Source organism: Catharus ustulatus, chromosome 24, assembly GCF_009819885.2.
Source record: "Catharus ustulatus isolate bCatUst1 chromosome 24, bCatUst1.pri.v2, whole genome shotgun sequence".
In the NCBI taxonomy this organism is placed as follows: Eukaryota; Metazoa; Chordata; class Aves; order Passeriformes; family Turdidae; genus Catharus; species Catharus ustulatus.
In genome coordinates, this window is record NC_046244.1 from 6,203,809 (window position 1) to 6,225,591 (window position 21,783).

A 21,783-nucleotide genomic window follows, 5' to 3' on the forward strand; every position below is an offset into this window, starting at 1 on the left:
AATAAAGCTGTCTGAAGAGAAATGCAATTGTAATGTCCACACCCACAAATTCCAGTCCCAACCTCTTCCCTATTCAGTTTTCTAAGGGATTTCCCATTGCATTTCTGCTGTTCCATGTGAAATAATCATCCACACACAAACTGTGCTTATCCTTTATTAAAAAATAGCCAGTAGTTAAAGGTTCCAGTCAATAAAATACCAAACTTTTAAATTACAATATTAAAGGCTTCATTGTAACAGTCCCCCTGGTATGGAATGGCACCTTGGTTACACTGAGGGAGGGGGGAGGTTACAAGGAGGAGTTTTCATGTGTAGCTGGGGTTAAAAAAAAATTAAATATTCTGAAGCCAGAGGAGGAAAAGGAGCCCTAGAAAGGGGACACCACTGTCACCAACCCACCAGGGCTCAGCAGCAGCTCCAAGCTGGGAAATGATGGCAGCACCATCCCCTTCTAGGCTCAGGGACAGAGCATGGCTGTGCAAAATTTCCTTCATGATGTTTGTGTCTATCCAGGCAAAAAGCAGTGAAAGGAGCAACGTTCCCCACTCATGCAGGTGTGAACCCCCTGGGCTTCCAGAGGAGTGAAAGGTGCTTGGTCCTGGCAGCAGGAGCAGCTGGAATTTCCCCAAGCACATTTTGCTTTTTAAGCTCTGTCCCACCTGTGCTGCTGCTCCAAGAAATGTGTGACACCTTCCTGAACCTCCCCCATGCTGGCAAAGTGACTCTTTGTTGTCACCCTGAATGCAAATCCTTGTCAGGAGCTCCTGGGGTGGCTTCACTCACTCAGAGCTGCAGGGGAGGCTCAGGAGTCGATCCTTCCATAGGAAGAAAACACTGTGGGGAGAGAAGGAGCTCAGTCAGCAGCACTGCAGGGGCTCAGGGAGCAGCTTTGGGTTGGCTCCCAGCTCCCTTTACTGTCTCTCTATTATCCAAGGACAGAAATATTGCAAGGAGACAGAGGTTTGCTCACACTGCTGTGATTTTTTGGACAGCAGTTCTAGCTCAGGTTGGCAGCAGCTTTCTTCAGGGAAAAGCCACATCTGTTCCACACAGCTCTGAGGCTGCAGCACTGCTTGCCTGGGGAACTGCCCTTTCCTGTGGTTATCCCCAAGGCTTTTCCTGGTTATTTCCCTGGGACAGAACAGGCTCCACCCTCCCCAGTGGATTTTTGGGTACTCACTTCTCTCCCTCAGCCCCTGCCCGAAGTTGCGGTAGACGTGAAGCAGAGCCCAGAACAGAACAGATTTTATTGCCACAGAAATGCAGGAGCCAGTGATGAAAGCAGCCTCCAGGGTGTAGGAATTGCCTTTGCCCCACTCCCTTATCACCTGCAGGAAAAGAGAGACACGAAATCATCACCACCTGCTGCCAAAAAGCCTTAAAGCTACAACGTGCAACCAAGCTCTGAATTTCTGAGAAGTCACCAGGTGGTAATTGGGGGAAAAGAAAGAAAAGAAAAACCCAACTGGTCATTATGAAACCACCTCAGTTCTCTGATTTTGTGATGTACAGCCAGAGTGGAGTCCTGCTGTGCTGTGCCAGCTCCAACAGCAATAATGGAAGCTCCATTTGATAAAGGATGAGAAGCACTCTTAGCATTCCAGCCCTGCCCAGCTTGGCTGCCCCTGCCCTCCTCCCTCCTCCCCTTTCACACATCCTGTGGGAGGCGCTCACTGATAAAGGTTTTATCAATGTTACAGAGCCAAAAACCTGCCCCAAACTGGAGTTTGTTGGGCTTGCACTGCCTTGTTTTGGCTACAGCAGGATGGACAGATGTGGGTGCTGCCTGAGAAATTCTTTAAAACAAAAAAAACTGAGCCCTGGTCAAATGCTCTGGCACCACTGGGGGCTTCTTGTGAAGGCATTTTTGGGGAGTTGTGTATCTTGAACAAGATTTAGTTTTGTCTTTCCCTCATCATTCTTTGCAGGGACTCCCAGAGCTTCTCCCTCTGATCAGTTCAAGAGTTCTGACTTGGTCCCTGTCCTGAAGAGCTGATCCTGGAGACTCAGGATGAGCTCTGCTCTCTTCAGATGCAGCAGAAGCTGCAGGGAATTGTGGATGATCCAATTCCTCCAAAGCCATCTTCCCCTGGCCCCTGGAACTTGCTATAATAGATAAGGTGTTCTAGATACCAAGGTTGAGCCAAATTCCTTAAGAATTTGGTCACTCTCTAACAATTTGGAAGATAATTGGTTAGAAATTAGTCTGTGTAATTGGTCAGTTCACCTTTAGAACTTCTCACTTAGATTGGATGCTGTTCTTTGGATAAACTTTTATTGGTTGTAGTTTGAATCTTCCTTGAACCTATAAATATTTCTGTCTGCCCTTTGTTCTGAGAGAATCCTGCTTGATCACCCTTGGCATGAAATAAAGATTCTTGTGGAACTCATCAAGTCTTTCTCAGCTGATAAATGTGAGCTTCTGAGAGACTGCTAAATGTTCTGGTAAATACCCCCAGGGACCAAAAAAGAAAATCACAGGGAAGGGGGGAGGCAGCACCTCTGTGCCCTGAGGAGGATGAGGGTGAGAGCCCAGCCTTGCTCCCTTACCGTGTAGAGCAGGTAGCTGAGATAAACCACCTCAGGCACGTTCTGAATCACAAATATCCACACCAGAGCTTTCAGCTCTTTCAAAATCTGCAAAACAAGATGAGATAGAGCTTTTTAAATCATTGCTATATACTCTAGGAAAGCTGCATGGTTTTCATAGCGTTTCCAGTACTGGTTAAGCTGAGTTCTCAGTGTTAGCTTTGCTCTCCACCTGTGTTTTTAGCAGGAAATTCAGCCTCTATTTTGCCATGAGTGATGATGATCTTTCTCTCTGGGCACACTCAGATTTTCTCCAGCAGTTTTCATAAATAACAGACTGAAAGCTCCCTGTGACTTTTTCTCCACCTTTCTTTTTCCTGCACAGAAGTGCAGTCCCTGAGGAGTGAAATGTGGGAGAAGCAAGAGGATTGAAATGCCAGGAGAATTTCATTTCACAATTCACCCTGGGAAAGCAGAAAGGGACTGCAGCAGCCCTGGGCTGGGAGGGCAGCTCTGAGCAAAGGAAGGAAAAGCAGCTGAGTCACTGGGGGTGAGAGCAGTGACTGTGCCAGTGTCAGGGTGGGATTTGATGTATTCCCCCCAAACCCAAAACTGATGTGTTTTAAAAGCACAATTTTAGCAGGGAAAGCCATCAGAACACACAGGGAGCTGGATTTCAGCTGTCAGGAATTTGTGTGAATGACTAAAGCAAAAACATCCACCCCCAAAACCCCTCAACTCCTTCCTGGTAATAAAAAAACCTCACTTATCTGATGTACTTTCACCCTGATTCTGCAATCACTCCTGGAACAGAGGCTGAACATTTCAGAGGAGGTTCAGTCTGATATAAAAATGACATTCCAAGTTCACAAATCTTTAGGTTAAGCTGGAAAGTGTCCCTGAGCTTTGAAGGAGATGCCCCAATAAAGAACCCCAGATTTTTTTGGTGTGGTTTCCTAAGGATTTAAGGCCTCACTGTGTCTGTAACATTGCAATAATTTGGGGGAGTGCTGCCAGTGTCACCCAGCCTTGGCACAGAGGCAGAAATCTTGTGTGATCCTCCAGATTTCACTGAGATTAAACAATGACCCTCAGTCAGACACACGTGACAAAGTCATTGTGACAAATAAATCATTGTCACAACGCCAGCTGTGCTCAGCTCAGACACAGATTTAACCAAAACCTTCAATACTGGTGGTGCTCTGGTTTTTTTCCCTGAGCCTGTGGGAATCCCTGGGGTGGGGCTGGGTGTCCCTGCTGTCCCCTGAGCTGGACACTCACTGCAATGATGCCCACGGTGACCTTGAGGCAGCCCCAGAGCACTCCCGTGGCTGAGATGATGTTGTGCAGCAGGGTGACCTCGTGCAGGCTGATCAGGAGGATGCACAGGCACAGCTGGGGGAGGAAAACATTGCACAAAATCATTCCTGGACACTAAGGGAAAAAAAAATCTGCTACAAAGTCCCTGCAACAGCAAGTTGGGCACGGGTCTAAAAGCTGGAATGATTCCTCAAACAAGGACAGAGGGATTTGGAATTATTCCTCAAACAAGGACAGAGTATTTGGAATTATTCCTCAAACAAGGACAGAGGTATTTGGGATTATTCCTCAAACAAGGAAACAGGTATTTGGAATTATTCCTCAAACAAGGACAGAGTATTTGGAATTATTCCTCAAACAAGGACAGAGTATTTGGAATTATTCCTCAAACAAGGACAGAGTAATTGGAATTATTCCTCAAACAAGGACAGAGGGATTTGGGATTATTCCTCAAACAAGGACAGAGTATTTGGAATTACCCCTCAAACAAGGACAGAGTATTTGGAATTATTCCTCAAACAAGGACAGAGGTATTTGGAATTATTCCTCAAACAAGGAATAACCAGGCTTACTCCAATAATAACCAGGCTTATTTCAATAATAACCAGGAATAACCAGGCTCATTTCAAACATAACCAGGAATAACCAGGATTATTTCAATCCAGGGGGGTTGGAGCTCCTGGATGCAATTTTTTTTTAGGGATAAATGTCCCAAAAAGAAGCTTCAGTTTTCCTTTTGTTCAGGACAATGATAAAATACATTTTGATTCATTTTTATGGATTTTAGCTAAGCTGTGACAAACACATGGAGGTGCAACCATTATTAAATCAATATAATAAAGAGAGAGAGGATTGCTCTTGGAAAGGAATAATTCAGCTTAGCAACAAGAGGAAAAAGGGAATTTGGGGGCAGAGCTCTGTACCTGTGCCTGCAGATCAAAAGTGAGCATGGAGAAGCAGAGGTTGAGCATGAAGTACTGGCACTGCAGGCTCTCCAGGGCACCCCCCACCCGAAATGCCATCATGGACTGGCTCTGCATGAGGATCAGGGCACAGATGACATCGAAGGAACCCACCAGCAGGATCAGCACAAACCGGGCCTGAGGGAGGAGAAGAGCAGGGATTGTCACAGCAGGGATTGTCACAGCAGGGATTGTCACAGCAGGGAACACACTCAGGAGAATCAAAATCTTCACAGCAGGGACAGGCTGGCACTGCAGCCAGCAGAGAACACACCCAGGAGAGTCAAATCTTCCCAGACACTGCTTCTGAGCTTCCTGCTTCACCAAAATACCCTTCCCCACTGGGACTGGGATACTCTCAGGGCTGGGCTTGCAGAATTCCAAGATACACAGGTTTGTGTCCACTCTGCTGGAATTAACACTCCATTTCTGCTGCTTAAAGGGTGGATCAAGTGGGAAAACATCCTTCAGAATTACACTGATATGAAAATAGGAAGCAGAGTTCCAGTAATCCAAGTTACAGCTGGAGCAGTAAAAAAACCCTCTCATACTTCTCACATTTCTACCAGGCTTTACTTTGAAGTTGTTGTTTAATATTTAAACTGATGACAGACATGGCTGTGCATTTCTTTGATTCCTGTTCCTTACTGGTCCTACCAGCCCAGTCTGCTGCAGACAAATGAATGTGCAATTGATAAATAAACTGAATTAGCAAAGTGCTCTGCTCCATCTCCCTCCTTGCTGCCACCTCTCCTGCTGAAGTCATTTTGGGATGAAATTGGGATTTCTTGCTGAGAAATGTGTTATAAACTGAAAGCATTTCCTGGCAGCACAGCAAGTGGGAATTGAACTCCAAACCTCAGCAAGGCCTGGAATAAAATCCCTTAATAAATGTTACTGCTAGGAAATGCAAACAAGAAAATCTGGTGGCATTTTTGTTACCTTGCAGGTTGTCACAAATCTCCCACAAACACATCTGTGAGCACTGGGCAGGGCTGTGCCTCACACTGGGGATTCCAGCTGCAGCCCAGGCTGGATTTTGTGACTTCAGGGCAGGATTGCACAGAGGGAAATGGGAAGCAGCCGAGGTGAAGTGAAGGAAACATTTCACTCATTCTGTGTTAATTCTTTGGTGTTTCTGCTCTTTTTGGTGAAGGAAACATTTCACACTCATTCTGTGCTAATTCTTTGGTGTTTCTGCTCTTTTTGGTGAAGGAAACATTTCACACTCATTCTGTGTTAATTCTTTGGGATTTCTGCTTTTTTGGGTGCTGCCATAAGGAAACTCAGGGAACAGCTCAGAGAGGATTTGTAGTTGTGGGTGTGCAGGTTTTGTTGTTCAGTAGGGGTAATTCAGCCTGATTATCTGTTATCAGTAACAAAAATACATTAATTATAATATATATTATAAATATATATTATAAATATATAATATATAATATATAATGAAGGATATAGAATATATAATGTAGAATATATAATGTAGTATATAGAATATATAATGTATAACATAGAATGTAGAACACAGAATATAGACTATATAATGTAGAATATAGGATGTATAATATAGAATACAGAGTAATATATATTATCTAATAAATAATAATAAATTAAAATGTAAATAATAAGAAGAAATAAAACTGTAAACAACAAATAATAACAGGTTATAAACTATAATAAATAAATAATAATAAAAATGAATATATAAGATATAGCAGTATATATAGTATATGTAATAATATAAAATAACATAAAATAAAATATATAATAATTGTATATTAAACAGCAAATATAATAGTATATAGTATTTATAACACAAGGATATATAGTAATAAGTATCAATAATTATATATCTAATTTATATACAAATTTAGACATATAATATATATTATAACTATAAACTAAATATATAAATATATAAGTATATATATTAAATACATAAATATATAAATATATAGATATAGAAATATATATTAAATATACAAATATATAAATGATATTAAATACATGATAAAATATATCTACTAGATATTATTTATTTCTATATATATATAAAATCTAATCTGTGCTCCCACAGACACCTTGCCTTCCCAGTGCTGGAATTTGCAAGGCAGGCTGTGGGGGCAGGAAAAGCAGATTGCAATGGCAGAAATGCAGAGAGCAGGGACTGACCAGGAGCTGAGCTTTCTGCCCAGAGGGGAGCAGGGTGAAGTTGATGATGGAGCGCAGCATCAGCAGCAGGATGGACAGCACGAACACAACCAGCTCCTGGCGGTTCTCCTGCAGGATGCCCCTGCTCACATAATACACACAGAACACTGGGGGGGAGAGGGACAGTCAGTGCCACCTCCAGCAGAGCCACAGGTGCCACTCTGGAGCCACAGGGCGAGGATCAAAGTGGCCCTGAGGCTCCTGAGGCTCCTCACTCTTTGTTCTTACCAGGGAATGAAAGCGCGGCCAAGGGGCTCAGCACACGAGAAATGAAACCAGTGCTTAGGTTCTGGCATTGGTTGGGAAGGAATTGTAAAAGTTGTGTATTTATTTCATTAGTTAGGTTGTTATATTTTAAAGTAATTGTTGTAAAAATTGTGTCTTTCATTAGTTAGATTTTTAGATTATTTGTGAAGTAATTGTTGTAAAAGTTGTGTATTTTATTAGTTAGATTTTTAAATTGTGAAGTGTTATGTATGTCATTAGATTTTTAAATTATTTGTGAAGAAATTGTTGTAAAAGTTGTGTATTTCATTAGTTAGATTTTTAAATTAGTTGTGAAGTAATTGTTGTAAAAGTTGTGTATTTATTTCATTAGTTAGATTTTTATATTGTGAAGTAGCTGTTGTAAAAGTTGTGTATTTCATTAGTTAGATTTTTAAACTATTTGTGAAGCAATTATTGTGTATTTCATTAGTTAGATTTTTATATCATGAAGTAATCGTAAAAGTTGTGTATTTTATTAGTTAGATTTCTCATCAATTGTGAAGTAATTGTTGTAAAAGTTGTGCATTTCATTAGTTAGACTTTTTCATTAGTTGTGAATTAATTGTTGTAAAAGTTGTGTATTTTATTAGTTAGATTTTTAAATTGTGAAGTAATTGTTGTGCATTTCATTAGTTAGGTTTTAAAATTATTTGTGAAGTAATTGTTGTAAAAGTTGTGTATTTCATTAGTTAGGTTTTTAAATTGTGAAGTAGTTGTTGTAAAAGTTGTGTATTATCCAAACTGGCCATTCTATCAATACCACACTGAACATTTGTCCAGTTGTTTGTTTGAATGAAATGAAACAGCAGCATTTTTATTACAGAACTGAAATCTAATCACCTTGCCAGAGTAATTCAGGTAAAAGCAGTTTATTACTCACACAGGTCTGCCCACTGCCCAGGGTTTGTGTGTGCAGCTGAACATGGACTGGATTCAGCTCATTTAAATGTGGAAATTTTAAACACCCCACCCTGCAAACTATAATCCAGCAATGAACTGGGTCAGGACAGCTCTGAGGTTTTATTATTATATTTATATTATATTATATATATTATATTTTTATTTTTATAAAATACATCAAACTCCCAATCAGCTGTCACTGTGAATTTTATGCTTTTTTGGTAAAACTTCCATAAGGCAAAGGTTTTGTTCTTTCACAGGATGCTGCTGCAAACACTGATAATTCTTACCACAGCCAAAATAGCAACAAATTTCCCTTTCCAAAGCTCTGCTTCCTGAATTTCACACATCAGCTCATCAACATTTGCTGTGCTGGAACATGGGGACAGCACTGTACAAATTTTCAAATTAAATAATAACTTCAGTCTCTCTAAATAAACCTTCAGTGAATGAACTTCCTTTTTCAGTGCCCTTAACAGAGACTGAGAAAATGGAAAATAATTGGCCAATTCCAGAGTGAATCATGTGATTTTCTGGACATGACCTCAGGAAGACCTGGAAGGCTTAAGATGGTATTTCCTTGTTTTGCAAACTCAGCTGCCAAATGCACAGAAATCTGCACAAATTTGAAAAGAAGTTCTGGTTTTGCTCATCAAGTTTTTTGCAGAGATGCCATATGCACGTGATATTTCCTGAAATCCTCTAGTTCATTATTTTTATCTCAATTTCTGTTTCATACCAATGGACCCCAGAAGTTTCTGCTGAAAATACGACTGGAAATACCCAAGGAAGGAAGCTTGGATTGTAGACAGCTGAATTTCCAGCATATCAACATTTCCAGACATTACAATTTGAGCTGGTGAGTTTTTCTGTTATAGCTGAACATCCAGTTTATCTTACATGATAAACTTCAGTTACTGCTTAATTACATTATATTATTATTATTATTTTCATTATTTACTCCATCCAAACTGGGTTTCTTACCAACTCCAACCAACTGAATGAAGGAAATGGTGAAATCCTCCTCAGTCTGGCGCACCAGTGTCTCTATGGTCAGCCCTATGACACTCAGCAGGGACAAAATAGTGACACAGAAGTAGATCTTCACAGGGAATGAGAGCTCTGAACATGGTTTTATCTGTAAAGGGAGAAAATTCTTGAACACATCACGCAGAATAAACTCGTTGCTGTTCCTAAAAATCGCATTGAGGTGAGTGGGGTAAATGAGAGCAGGGTTTGCTTTGGGAAAAGGAAGAGAAACTCCACAATAAAATTGAAACTGCTGAGGAAAGGAGAAGCCTAACTTAATTTCATAATTAACCTCAGCCTAGACTGCCCTGGTTTATACCCACAGCCTTTGTGCCTCACAAGACCATGGTGTTATAATTTATAATTTATAATCCATGACATGGAAATTGCCAATGCCCACCTGCACGAAATAACATTTTCCCCACACTTTTAGTTTTAGAAAACTGTAAAGACAGGGTCAGCGTTCTCAGAAAACCAAATCCTTGTTTTCTTTTATTAAAATACGTCAAGTGGAGAAACATCCTGGCAGGAATTGAACCCTTGGTTTGTTCAGCTGGAGGAGACTGAGGGGAGCTCAGGGGCTGAGGGACAGCTCCGATCTCTGCTCTGGGACAGGGACAGCAGCAGGAACGGCTGGGTTTAGGTTGGATTTTGGGGAAGGTTCTCCCCCAAAAAAAGGGATTTTTGGGGTGTCTATGGAGATCTCTTCAAGCAGAGCTGGACGGCGTGCGGACCTCCCTGATGCACTGACTTGGGACGCGGATTTGAGCCGTGTTTTTCCACCCCCCCGGGGCAGAGAAAGGCGGAGGACACCAACGAGCTGCCCACAGCATCAGCGATGTACTCACCGGTCCGCAGGGCGTGGGGATGAGCTGCCGGTGCCGCGGGGTGAGGTTGGGCAGGCTCGGCCCCGCCGGAGCCGCGGCGCCGCTGAGGGAGAGAGAGCGCGGCCATCAGGGGGGCCGTACCACCCCCACGGCGGCGGGGGGGGGAACCGCCCGCGACCCCCCATCCCCAGCACGGGCACATCCAGCGAGGCGCGGGGGGAACGCGGGGTGGCGCCCCCGCGCCGCGCGTGGTGCGGCCCGGCCCGCCCGTACCTGCCGTCCATGGCGACGGCCGCGCGTCGCGTCCCGCCCCGGCCGCGGGCCCTACATGGCTGCGGAGGGGTCCCGGCGGTGCTTCCGGGGCCGCCCCGCTTGGCGTCACTTCCCCGGTACGGGCGGGAAGCGCTGCTCGGGCTCCTCCCGGGCGGCGGGGCCGCTGCGCTCCCGCCCCTCCGCCCCGGGGGTCCCCGCAGCGCTGGGCATCCCGCCCGGCTCGCTGTGAGGGGCGGCCCTCAGCGCAGCGCTCCGCGCGGCTCCGCCCGGCTGTGCGTGCCCTGTAACCCCTTTCTGCTTTGCTTGGTTTCCTCGTGGTTTTGGTAAAAAATGGCGGTGACAAAGGGTGCTTGGCTCTGCGGTGCTCGGAGCCGGCTCTTCAGCCCGGGGGTGCGGGCAGGGCAGGGGATGGGCGGGCGCTGCCCGGTGTTACCGGAGCCGGTGTTAGCTCTGCCCGGTGTCCCGGAGCTGGGGATGCTCTGAGGGCTCCAGGGATGGAGGGATAGGAGCGGCAGAGCAGGATCCGAGCCGGGCCTGGCCAGGGGATGGATGGCGGTGCTGGAAAAAACCCCGGGTTGGGTCGGGAGGGCCGCAGTGCTCCCGGGGAAGGCTCCGGGGATGCTGCGGGAGCTGCGGGCACCGGGACACGGGAATGGGAATGGGAAGGTTCTGGCAGTGGGTGAGCACAAACACGGCTGCAGTGCCGCAAAGCGCTGAGCTTTTCAGCATTTCAGCGGCTTCTGCTGCTGTGTTTTTGGTGTTTGTAGCGTCTTGGATGCTCTCGTTGCCAGTAACGAAGCGATGTTAATGAGTGAGGCGTGCTCAGGGTGCAGAATTTTGTGCATTTGCTGCCTTTGAGTGACTTTTTGCGTAACATATGAAGGGTCATGGACACAAAACCTTTTGTTTTTTCACTGTCAGGTCATCCCCAGCTTCTCAAACCCTTGCAACATAATTGACCTTTCGCGTCTGTTTGTGGCAAGCCGACTTTCTAAATTCTTTGTGGATTTTTTTTTCCACAGTAATTGTTACTGGGAGTGTAGTTAAGGCTTGGACAAGGTACAAGGAAAGTAAGAGGCGCTCACACTGCTGCTTCTTTGGAGCTGGAAGATCGAGTCTTTGTGAGTAATCCAAGAGAAACAACTGCCAACCACTGCCACGTTTTCATCTGTTGGTAAACATCAGCTGCTGGTTGGCCTTGAGGGAGGAAGACTGAATTAGTTCCAGATGGAGAACTCTTTCAGCCTTTTCGACTTTCCAGTTGATTTAAGCCAGCAGGTCAGTAATTTAGGGGAGTAATTTTATTCTTATTTGCTTTTTGCTTGCTGCCCTGTGTGAAATCAGTGATACCAAATCTGATATCAGTAATTTAGGGGAGTAGTTTTGATCTTATTTGCTGTTCTGCTTGCTCTGTGTGAAATCAGTGATATTAAATCTGATATCAGTAATTTAGGGGAGTAGTTTTGTTCTTATTTGATCTGCTTGCTCAGTGTGGAATCAGTGATACCAAATCTGATATCAGTAATTTAGGGGAGTAGTTTTGATCTTACTTGCTGATCTGCTTGCTCAGTGTGAAATCAGTGCTACCAAATCTGATATCAGTAATTTAGGGGAGTAATTTTATTCTTATTTGCTGTTTTGCTTGCTGCCCTGTATGAAATCAGTGCTACCAAATCTGATATCAGTAATTTAGGGGAGTAGTTTTGTTCTTATTTGCTGTTCTGCTTGCTGCCCTGTGTGAAATCAGTGATATTAAATCTGATCTTGCAGCTGAGAGTGGGGTTTTGGTTGTGCTCAATTGGTCTTGCTTTTAATTAAGTTGGACAAACAGAAAAGATATTTTAAAAGCTGTGATAATTAACTATTTTGAATGTAGAGAGATTTTTTTTAATGATCTGGAAAAGGAGGAGGAGTCGAGAATCCATTTTTCTTCACAAATTCTCTTGGAGAACGTGTATCTTTTATCAAAGTTTTGTGTTAAACTGGGTTGGTGGTTTCATGTGGTTGTGTCCCATACCCCAGTGTGCTGCTGGCATGAATCCCTGGAAAAATGGGATGAGAGAAGGGCATGGAAATCTTCAGTGCATGGCTGTAGTGACTAGGGGATGTGAGGAATGGAAAATGAAGTAGCTGCTGTGTAGGATACTGAGACTGACATGAGATACTGAACTCCTCAGTGCCTCTTTGTGATTTATTTGAGATGCCACACTGGACATTTAAAAAGCATTTAAAAGAAAATCTTGAAAAAAAAAAAGGAAAATAGAGAGGACTGCTCACAAAATCAGGGCTTTTTTTCAATCTTGTTTTTCTCTTGTCATTGATTATGAGAGGACTGAAGATCACAGGGTGGTTTTGTTGTTCCCTTCATCTGCTACTGTAACTTGCCACATTTTGTGGAATTTCTAAAAGAAAAAAAGCTCTGGTTGCAAATCATTTAATGCCTTTTGCTGCCCAGTCTGTTAAAAAGGCTTTAAGAATTAATTACTAATATTGAATTGCAGGGTATAGCAAAATGAGGAATGTTGCATTATTCCCATGTAATTAAATTGATAACCACTCTGGTCAGCTCTTGGATATATTTCCCTATTTTTTTCACTGGGATTTATTTACCAGGGTAGCTCTGTGATTACTGGGAGCCACAGTCGTTGATTATTGATCTCTTTGACTCAGGTTGATAAAAGTTAATTAGGACTATGGGCAGAGGTTCCTGCTTGGATTTGCTGGGTTGGGAAGATTTTTCTGGGGAGTTTTTAAAGACAAACTGAGCTCAAAGACACTGCAAAATCTGAAAGAGGTGTTACTTATAATTGGAAAGGCTGTGTTGAGGTGCTCCAGAGGAAAAAGAACATAAAAACACAATGGTTTTGTGGACCAGCACACAAAGATGTGTGTGTGTTATTTTAAAATAAAAAACTTCCCTAAGATAAGTTCTTGTTGCTTAATATTGGCATGAAGATATCAGGAGTCCAAAATCCAGCCTGAATGATTACAGAAGTCTCTTTGTCTTTCATAAAGATAAAGAAGCAGGTGAAATGTGCTGTGTGTGCTTCATTAGGGATGTAAAATGTCACAAATGCTTTTTTCCTTCTTTCCCCTCCTAGGCAGAAAACATGGAGCAGCCCACATGAAGAAACATGCAGAGTTCATATTCCTGCAAGATGTTCTTTGGGGGACCAAGCCCAGATTCCCAGGCCCCTGGGAGATGAAGCATTGAGCACATGACATTTGTGTTGCTGTGTCAGTGTTGCTTTGTGTGAAGGACCAATATTCATTTTTTGTTCCTCTCACCATGTCGGCCGTGACGAGCGCCCCGATCCCGGACACCCCGAGCCCTCCCCAGCTGGAGGAGAAGCCCAAGGGAAAATCCCTGTTCCAGCTGGGCTCCCTCTTTGCTAACAGGAGTGAGAAATTTGTGATTGCTCGCAGTGACAGTTTGCCAGAGGAGAATGTCCTGAAAATCACAATCACAGAGACCACGGTCATCGAGTCCGACCTGGGCATCTGGAATTCCCATGCTCTCATCTACCTCACCCTCTGGTTTTTCTTCAGCTTTTGCACTCTGTTCCTTAACAAATACATTCTGTCCTTGCTGGAGGGAGAGCCCAGCATGCTTGGTACGCTGCTTTTTCCTCAATTCCAGGGAGAGATTGATTTATTTTACTGGAAAAGGAGCTCCAAAAGCTGCCAGAAGTTTTGGATAATGCTACCAGGCACAGGGTGGGGTTGTTGGGGTGTCTGTGCAGGGATAAAAGTTGGGCTGGATGATCCCTGTGGTTCCATTCCAGCTCCATGATCCTATGATTGATAATCTCAGATCATCCATATAAAGCTGAGGGAGAGAATGGTTCAATTGAAGTGGAAAATGTTTGGTTTGGAAGGTGTGGGGAGGGATCTTGGGGCTGAAAACTTGGGATTTTGGCCTTTAAAGTGGTTTCTGACACTGTTCTTTCCTCCACTTGATGAAAGATAAATTTTGCTCCTAGAGGAGCTTTAAGAGGGGGGGAAAAAAGGTAATTATTTTATTTTCTGGGTTTAACAAGAAGTCAAATTTTGAGTAAGTTGTTGATGCTCTCCAGAGCTGTGCAGTGCAAGAGTTGCCTTTGGTGATCTCTGTTATCCAGTGGCCATTTTAGTTCTTTTTTTTCTTTTTTTAAGGGGCAGTTTATGTCTGAACCAGGTTTATAAACATTTGGTTTATTGTGCTGCCTTGCTTAGATGCAGAAGTAAAGAGCTTTTGTGAGAATATATAAAATATACACACAGTGATTTCTTAACTGCACAGATGTTTGAGGAAGGAATTTCCTCATGCAAATTGATTTGTTGTGTTCCAGCTTCTGATGTGATTTTATTTCCCCTCTCTGCTCCTCCTTTAGGTGCTGTTCAGATGCTCTCCACCACCTTCATTGGCTGCATCAAGATGTTTGTGCCGTGCTGTCTGTACCAGCACAAAACCCGCATCTCCTACCCCCCCAACTTCATCATGATCATGCTCTTTGTTGGATTAATGAGGTACAAGGCAAAGCTTTCCTTGCTAAGATTTGTGGTTTTCCAAACCAAAGTTGTGTTTTCATGGCTCTCTGCCTTTTTGTTCACCTTTTTCCCCCCTCAAGAAATAATCTTATTTTGATTTGCTGTTGTTCCTTCTCCCAGCTGTCGATTTTTTGGCCTTCCCATCACATTTACATTTTTTCAGAGCTCACTTCTCTCTCATTTCACTTTCTTCCTGCTCTCTTTTGAGGCTGCTGTTTGTTTAGTGCATTAATATTTACCAGCCTTTTGCCTCAAAACTGATCCGGGCTATTAAATTTTATCTTTTGAAAAGTAAATATTTGCTGGGTGCTGGGATTGTGTCGGTCTGTGGTGGAGGAGGGAAGAAGAATGCCTGGTTTTGTTTCCTCTACCCTGCAAAACTGATAAAGAAAATCAAATAAGAGATAAATTCAATTAATTTCAGACTTTAAACTGTGGTAATTGTGTGGCATATCTAATTTACACTAAAGATGGATAAGTGCAGCTAAAGTTTCCTTGGTGAATTACTGTTTCTCAGAAGATTTTCACTTTTCTAACTGAGCCTGTTGAAAACTTTGGCTTAAAATTGGTCACTGGAACCTTGGAGTGTGTTAAAAAATAAATTTGTTTTCTGGAAATCCACTCTGCAGCCAAAGGCATTCCACAATTGCCCAAGAGTGCTTTTATTTGCTTTAAATAAATAATGTTTAAGCCAAAGGTGAAAGAAAGAAATCTGACTTTGCAGGTGCAGGAGAAATCACTGCAATTCTTTTTATTCTGTGTGCCTAAGAGTAGCTCTTAAAGCATTATTTTAATTTCCTCTGGTGCACTAATGAATTCTTTAATTTGAAATTAATTTCTTGTGGTTTACTTCTGCTGCAGATTTGCAACAGTGGTCCTGGGCCTGGTGAGCCTGAAGAATGTGGCAGTTTCATTTGCAGAAACTGTGAAAAGCTCTGCTCCTATTTTCACTGTCATCATGTCCCGGATGATTTTGGGGGAATACACTGGTGAGTGCTGAAATGAGATTTATTTACAGTAATTTCACCATTATAAGCCACACATTACAATACAGGGTGTGATCAAAGGTGTCTGTTCTGTCACCATCTGTGCAGGGTGGGGCAGTGATCCTGATCTCCGTGTGAGATATTCTGCTAATGGGCATCCATTGAAACCAGCTGGGGCAGTGTTCTTTATTTCCAAAGGAGATATCTCCTGTTCATGGCCATGTTTTATAAACCAGGCAGGGCAGTGTTCTTTATCTTTTCACAACCCATCCTTCCTCCAGCCAGTCATTTTCTGCTCATGGCCATTGAGTCCCACTGTGGCACTGATAAAATTACTGCATCCCATTGGGAGTTGCTCCAGCCAGGGGGAAGAGCCCAACATTTCTTACCAAGATAAAAACAGAGGGTTTGGGACACTAAGGGAGCCCCTTTCTCCACTGGACTCCAGAGGGAAACCGGATTTCTCCACATCCCCACTGGAGCTCCGGAGGGAAACTGCGCCTTGTACAGGAGCACTGCTCCAACTGAGCCACATCTGTCACTGCAGGAGGATGCAGCCACCATGGGATGGGACTGCTGCCAACACCCTGCCTGCCTGACGGGTGTCAGGTTGTACTCTGACTGTGTCAGGGTTTGGGGTTTGTTCTTTGTAGTGCTGTATTTCTATTTTAATTTCCCTAGTAAACAACTGTTATTCCCATTCCCAGATCTTTGCCTGAGAGCCCCTTGATTTCAAAATTATAATAATTTGGAGGGAGGGGATTTACATTCTCCATTTCAAAGAGAAGCTCCTGCCTTTCTCAGCACACACCTGTCCTCCAAACTAAAACAGCAACTTTTCATTCTCTGTCCATATATAAGCCACACCTGATTATAAGCCACACTTTGGGTTTGGACCAAAATTTTAGTCAAAATGGTGCAGCTTATAATCATGAAATTACTGTAATCTCTTTTTTAATGGCCATGGTCAAAAAATGGCCACTAAAATAGAATAAATGCAGCTGGAAGAATCAGTGTGAGCACAAGGAGTTTGTAGAATTAAAAGGGTTTGATGTAAGGGGACTGTTGTTATTTTTCTGACAAGAAATTCTTGTGGCTTTAAATAACTGAAGTTCAGTGTGGTCCTTATTTGTTCAGAATTTTAAATTGTCTCAAAGTCAGAGTGAGATCCATGAAAAATGCAGCAGTTAAAGTGAGCTTGGCCCTTTTGCTGTGCAGGATTGCTGGTGAACCTCTCCCTGATCCCTGTGATGGGAGGGCTGGCTCTGTGCACTGCCACTGAAATCAGCTTCAACATCCTGGGCTTCTCTGCAGCCCTGTCCACCAACATCATGGACTGGTGAGCTCTGGGGCTGGGGAGTTAAAATAAAAATGCATTTTATTAGGAAATGGATTCACATAGTTAATTCTGTACAGTGCATTGAAATGTTGGTATTGTAAATGTATTTTTAACAATTTATTCACTTTGTAACAGCATTATTGAGATAGATTTAATAAAATTTTCTTATTTAAACTCCTTTCTGTACTTGTAGAAAACATTTCCCCACCTGAGGATTGATTGACTTATCCTAAAATACAGCTAAATTGTGGTTTTATTTTCTTATAATTAAAAAAAAATATTTTTGCATTTTTTTATTTTCTAGTTTGCAAAACGTCTTTTCCAAAAAACTGCTCAGTGGAGATAAATACAGATTTTCGTAAGTATTGAAAATATTTCAGGTTTATTTTAGGGCTGCATAAAGAAACAAAAGATTTAGGTGTAATTCTGATCACTTCTGTCCTTTTCTCAGGGGAAGAAAACTCCCCTGAGCTCCCACTGCAAGATTCATAATCAGTTACAACTCCCAGAAATAAATATTTTAAATTTAAAATATTTATATAAATATTCACATATTCATATAATTGTTATATACATATATATAAAATATTTAATAACTATGAATATTAAATATATTAATAAAACAAAAATATTTTCACAGCAATCAGTCCTTACTCTGCAGTCAGGAACTGTCTTTAACATTGTTGGGTGTGCAAAAAATAACTTTTTAACTCTGAAACTTAAACCAAGAGCAAATTCTTGTGCTAAAAAATTAATAAAATATTTGTATTTTAGCATGAGATAAAAAGCTACTTCTGTTTTTTTTTGTGCCTTTTAGCTTGAGTCCCTGGTAGCAAACTTCTATTTTTGCTTTGAAAAAGGAAGTTTTAATTAATTTAAATTTTTTTTTTCTGCTTTGTAGAGCCCCAGAGCTTCAGTTCTACACCAGTGCTGCTGCTGTGGTTATGCTTATTCCAGCTTGGATATTTTTCATGGTAATTTGAATTTATTATTTTAATTAATTTTTTTTTTAATTGTGAGCAGAATGTGCAACAAAGTTTAATCTTAAATTTTGCTTTTTATCCTTCTCATTTTTTAAAATCAGCCTGAAATAAAATTCACCCACTGTTTGGAAGAGATTGGGGAAGTAAAAAAGAGAAAATTGTCAAAGAAATTATTTAATAAACATGAGTTAATCCAAAAAGTTTATCTCAGGATTTTTGAGTTGAAATCATGATTTTGTCTCAGTGCATTTAAGGTTTGAGATAAAGACTTGCAAACAACATCTGGAATATTTGTTGACTTTGTGTTGCTATTTGTGTGGTGTACAGGAATATCAACTCCCTGAAAGCAAATTTTTTTTGAGAAAAAATTACAGGACCTAAATGTCTTATTTTGTTGGGCTAAAATTTCAGTGTAAAATTCAGTTGGGTGGAAAATCACTTTTAGATTTTCTCATGAACTAAACCCTTAAATTTTTTTAATTATATATTTTTTTGCCATTTAGGACGTGCCTGTGATTGGGAAGAGCGGGAGGAGCTTCAGCTACAACCAGGATATTGTCATTCTGCTGCTGATAGATGGAGTGCTGTTCCACCTGCAGAGTGTCACAGCCTATGCCCTGATGGGGAAAATTTCTCCTGTGACTTTCAGGTACAACTTCAGGCCTGGTGTCACTGCTGTCACCACGCTCCCTGATGTCCCCTGCTGCCCCTACTGTCCCTGACATCCCTGTTGTCCCCTGATGTCCCCTCTGTCCCTGGTATCCCCACTGTCCCTGCTGTCTCTGATATCCCCACTGTTCCCTCTGTCCCTGGTGTTGCTGCTGTCCCCACTCTCTGTGATGTCCCCTCTGTCCCCACTGTCCGTGACATCCCTGCTGTCCCCACTGTCCCTGATGTCCCCACTGTCTCTGATATCCCCTGCTGTCCCCTCTGTCCTCACTGTCCCCTCTGTCCCTGCTGTCCCCACTGTCCTACTGTCCCCACTATCTCTGATATCCCCTGCTGTCCCCTTCTGTCCCTGGTGTCCCCTCTGTCCCCACTGTCTCTGATGTCCCCACTGTCCCTGCTGTCCTCACTGTCTCCACTGTCTCTGATATCCCCTCTGTCCCTGGTGTCCCTGTTGTCCCCACTGTCCCTGACATCCCTGTTGTCCCCTGATGTCCCCACTGTCTCTGATATGTCCACTGTTCCCTCTGTTCCTGGTGTGCCTTCTGTCCCCACTGTCTCTGATGTCCCCACTCTCCCTGATGTCCCCACTGTCCCCTCTGTCCCTGACATCCCTGTTGTCCCCACTGTCCCCTGTGTCCCTGACATCCCTGCTGTCCTCACTGTCCCTGACATCCCTGCTGTCCCCTTTGTCCCCACTGTCCCCCCTGTCCCTGACGTCCCTGCCGTTGCCTGCAGCGTTGCCAGCACAGTCAAACATGCCCTGTCCATCTGGCTCAGCATCATCGTGTTTGGGAACAAGATCACCAGCCTGTCAGCTGTGGGCACTGTCCTGGTCACCGTGGGGGTCCTGCTCTACAACAAAGCCAAGCAGCACCAGCAGGAGACCCTGCACAGCCTGGCCATGGCCCCCCAGCCCCTGCCAGGCCCCACCGAGGACACCGAGCCCCTGATCCCCAAGGATTTGGAGCCCTATGATTAATGGGGCTCTTCATCCTCCCAGCCCAGCGTGGCTCCAAGGAAATCCTCCTGGATGTGCTGCTTCCTTTGCTTCCTTTGAGTTCCTGGCAGGATTTGCCCAGGATTTGAAGCAGGAAGGAGCTGGGGAGGATGTGATGCCTCAACGTGGTAAATGTGGGGCTTTGTTGTCTTTCCTCGACTGCAAGTCACATCCAGGCCTGTGTTGGTGGAAGAACTTTGGTGTCTTGTGGGAAAACAATCCCTGTGTCCCTCCCCATCCAAATAATGTGAAAATGTGGCCCCAGCACTGAGTTCTGCTGGCAGAGGGATGGAATTGGTGCCTGGTGGAAATTCCTGATTGTTACTCTGCATTTCCTGCGTCCTCCATCGTTCTGTGTGGTGCAGAGATGGAAGAGGTCCAAGGAGGGCATTGTCCCACCCTGCTCTGCTTTGGGGTGGCCTCATCTCAAGCCCTGAGGGCTTTTTGGGGTCCCAAAACCTGCCAGAGCTGCAGGAGCATTTGGACAGCACAGGATGGGATGTTGGGTGTGATCCTTGTGGATCCCCTCCCACTCAGGACATTCCAGAATTCTAAAAGGGATTACAATTCCCACCCTGCTCTCCCAACAAACAACTTTTGATTTTTTTGGATGAAGCAAACTGTGGGAAATGAGCTGTGAGCACCTACTGCTGACTGCAAATCCAAGATTTGGAGTGGTTTTCCTGCTAAAATTTAACGTGGGAATACCTGATTCTGATCATTTACTGACAAAACTGAAATGCAAGTATTCACACACATCCCCTGTGTAAATGAAGTATTGAATTCAATACTTGTAGCTGCTTGGAGGTAAAAAAAAAAACAAACAAAACAACAAAAAACACTGAAAATTGTGGTGACAAAGGAAGCAGAATCTCTGTATTTCTGTAAGAAACCATTTTGTTGTTTTAATTTCATTTTATTGTGCATGAGGAAAGAAATTAATGGGGTTTTTAATATTATTTCTAAGAGTGCAACAAAAGGCTGCCTTTTAGAAACTCAGGGTTATGAGTCTGACCTGTGTGTAAAATATCTAATTTCTGGTTATGTAAAGAAATCTCAGAGGCATCTGTGACAGATGGGAGGAATATTAACCATAAACTGAGGCAAATCTTTATTTCTGCTGCTCTTAAGTTTCCTTTTTTTTTTTAAAGGAAATTTGTTTTTGTGGTAGATCAAAGATTAAATTTCCAAATTCTCAAGATCAGGCATTAGTTTTGGCCAAAAAAAAAGCGCACATGTAGCTACAAAAACATCCACGTGGATTTTTTTGGGAACAAAACAAGTTAAAATGAGTGGATTTTAATAATTGCCACTCTTTTGGAAGTTGGAGCATGGCTGTAGAGTGATCTTTATGATTAAAAATCCTGGTTAACAGGAATTTTACCACTAGAATTGCTGTAAAATTACATTTCCACATCTGAGTGGCTTCCCCAAAGATGTGAGGGAGGGAAATGCCAATTTTTTTTCATCCTTGTGTGTGTGATATGTCTGTGGTATTTTGTTTTCTTTTGTACTTCTGTCACTTTTATAAAAGCTGTGGACTGTGGCGTGGAGCTCTGTGGAGTTTTTTGTTTGTTTTCTGCCAAATACATGGAGATTTTTCAAAGTATAACTAAAAAGAAATAATTGTGGTTTGTGTCATATTTGTGATTTAGGGAACAGAAATCCCAGCTCTTCTCTCACAACCCTGGGATTTGTTCAGTGTTCATCTCCTGTATTTTCCTTCTTTTCAGTCTTTGTGTTCCTTGGATTAAACAAACCAACCTCACTCCTAAAACCTTTTTATTCTCCAATAATTTTTTGTCTCTTGTGTAAACAAGGAATTTTTTTTCTCTTTTTTAAGAATTCTCGAGGGTGTCATCTTGTGCTGTGACAGAAGCAGTGCTGCACAGAAAATTGATATTTTGGGAACATTTTAGAGTTTTTCACTTCATTTGATAAGAACAAGCTCTGTGAGCTAG

General features: G+C 42.8%; 2 protein-coding genes across 4 annotated transcripts; one reads left to right on the plus strand and one right to left on the minus strand.

Moving 5' to 3' along the window:
* Positions 1 to 138: 138 nt before the first annotated feature.
* LOC117006868 lies at positions 139 to 10,412 on the minus strand. Its single transcript, XM_033079579.1, has 9 exons — positions 10,319 to 10,412; positions 10,067 to 10,148; positions 9,174 to 9,327; positions 6,984 to 7,129; positions 4,773 to 4,949; positions 3,811 to 3,924; positions 2,551 to 2,637; positions 1,181 to 1,328; positions 139 to 834 (listed from the first exon to the last, which is right to left on the minus strand). Exons 1-9 carry the CDS (start codon positions 10,327 to 10,329, stop codon positions 803 to 805), a joined length of 951 nt encoding a protein of 316 aa, XP_032935470.1. The 5' UTR covers positions 10,330 to 10,412; the 3' UTR covers positions 139 to 802.
* Positions 10,413 to 10,485: 73 nt separating this feature from the next.
* On the plus strand, positions 10,486 to 21,375 carry LOC117006867 (solute carrier family 35 member E2A-like). Of its 3 annotated transcripts, none has more exons than XM_033079575.1 (10): positions 10,486 to 10,590; positions 11,341 to 11,596; positions 13,420 to 13,932; positions 14,692 to 14,827; positions 15,710 to 15,837; positions 17,053 to 17,173; positions 17,478 to 17,531; positions 18,075 to 18,147; positions 18,660 to 18,805; positions 19,561 to 21,375. In XM_033079575.1, exons 3-10 carry the CDS (start codon positions 13,608 to 13,610, stop codon positions 19,802 to 19,804), a joined length of 1,227 nt encoding a protein of 408 aa, XP_032935466.1. In that variant the 5' UTR covers positions 10,486 to 10,590; positions 11,341 to 11,596; positions 13,420 to 13,607; the 3' UTR covers positions 19,805 to 21,375. The 3 variants fall into 3 exon arrangements, with proteins under 3 accessions (XP_032935466.1, XP_032935468.1, XP_032935467.1); XM_033079576.1 differs by lacking the exon at positions 10,486 to 10,590 and adding an exon at positions 10,623 to 10,641; XM_033079577.1 differs by lacking the exon at positions 11,341 to 11,596 and having other exon boundaries at positions 10,498 to 10,590.
* The last annotated feature ends 408 nt before the right edge of the window (positions 21,376 to 21,783 follow it).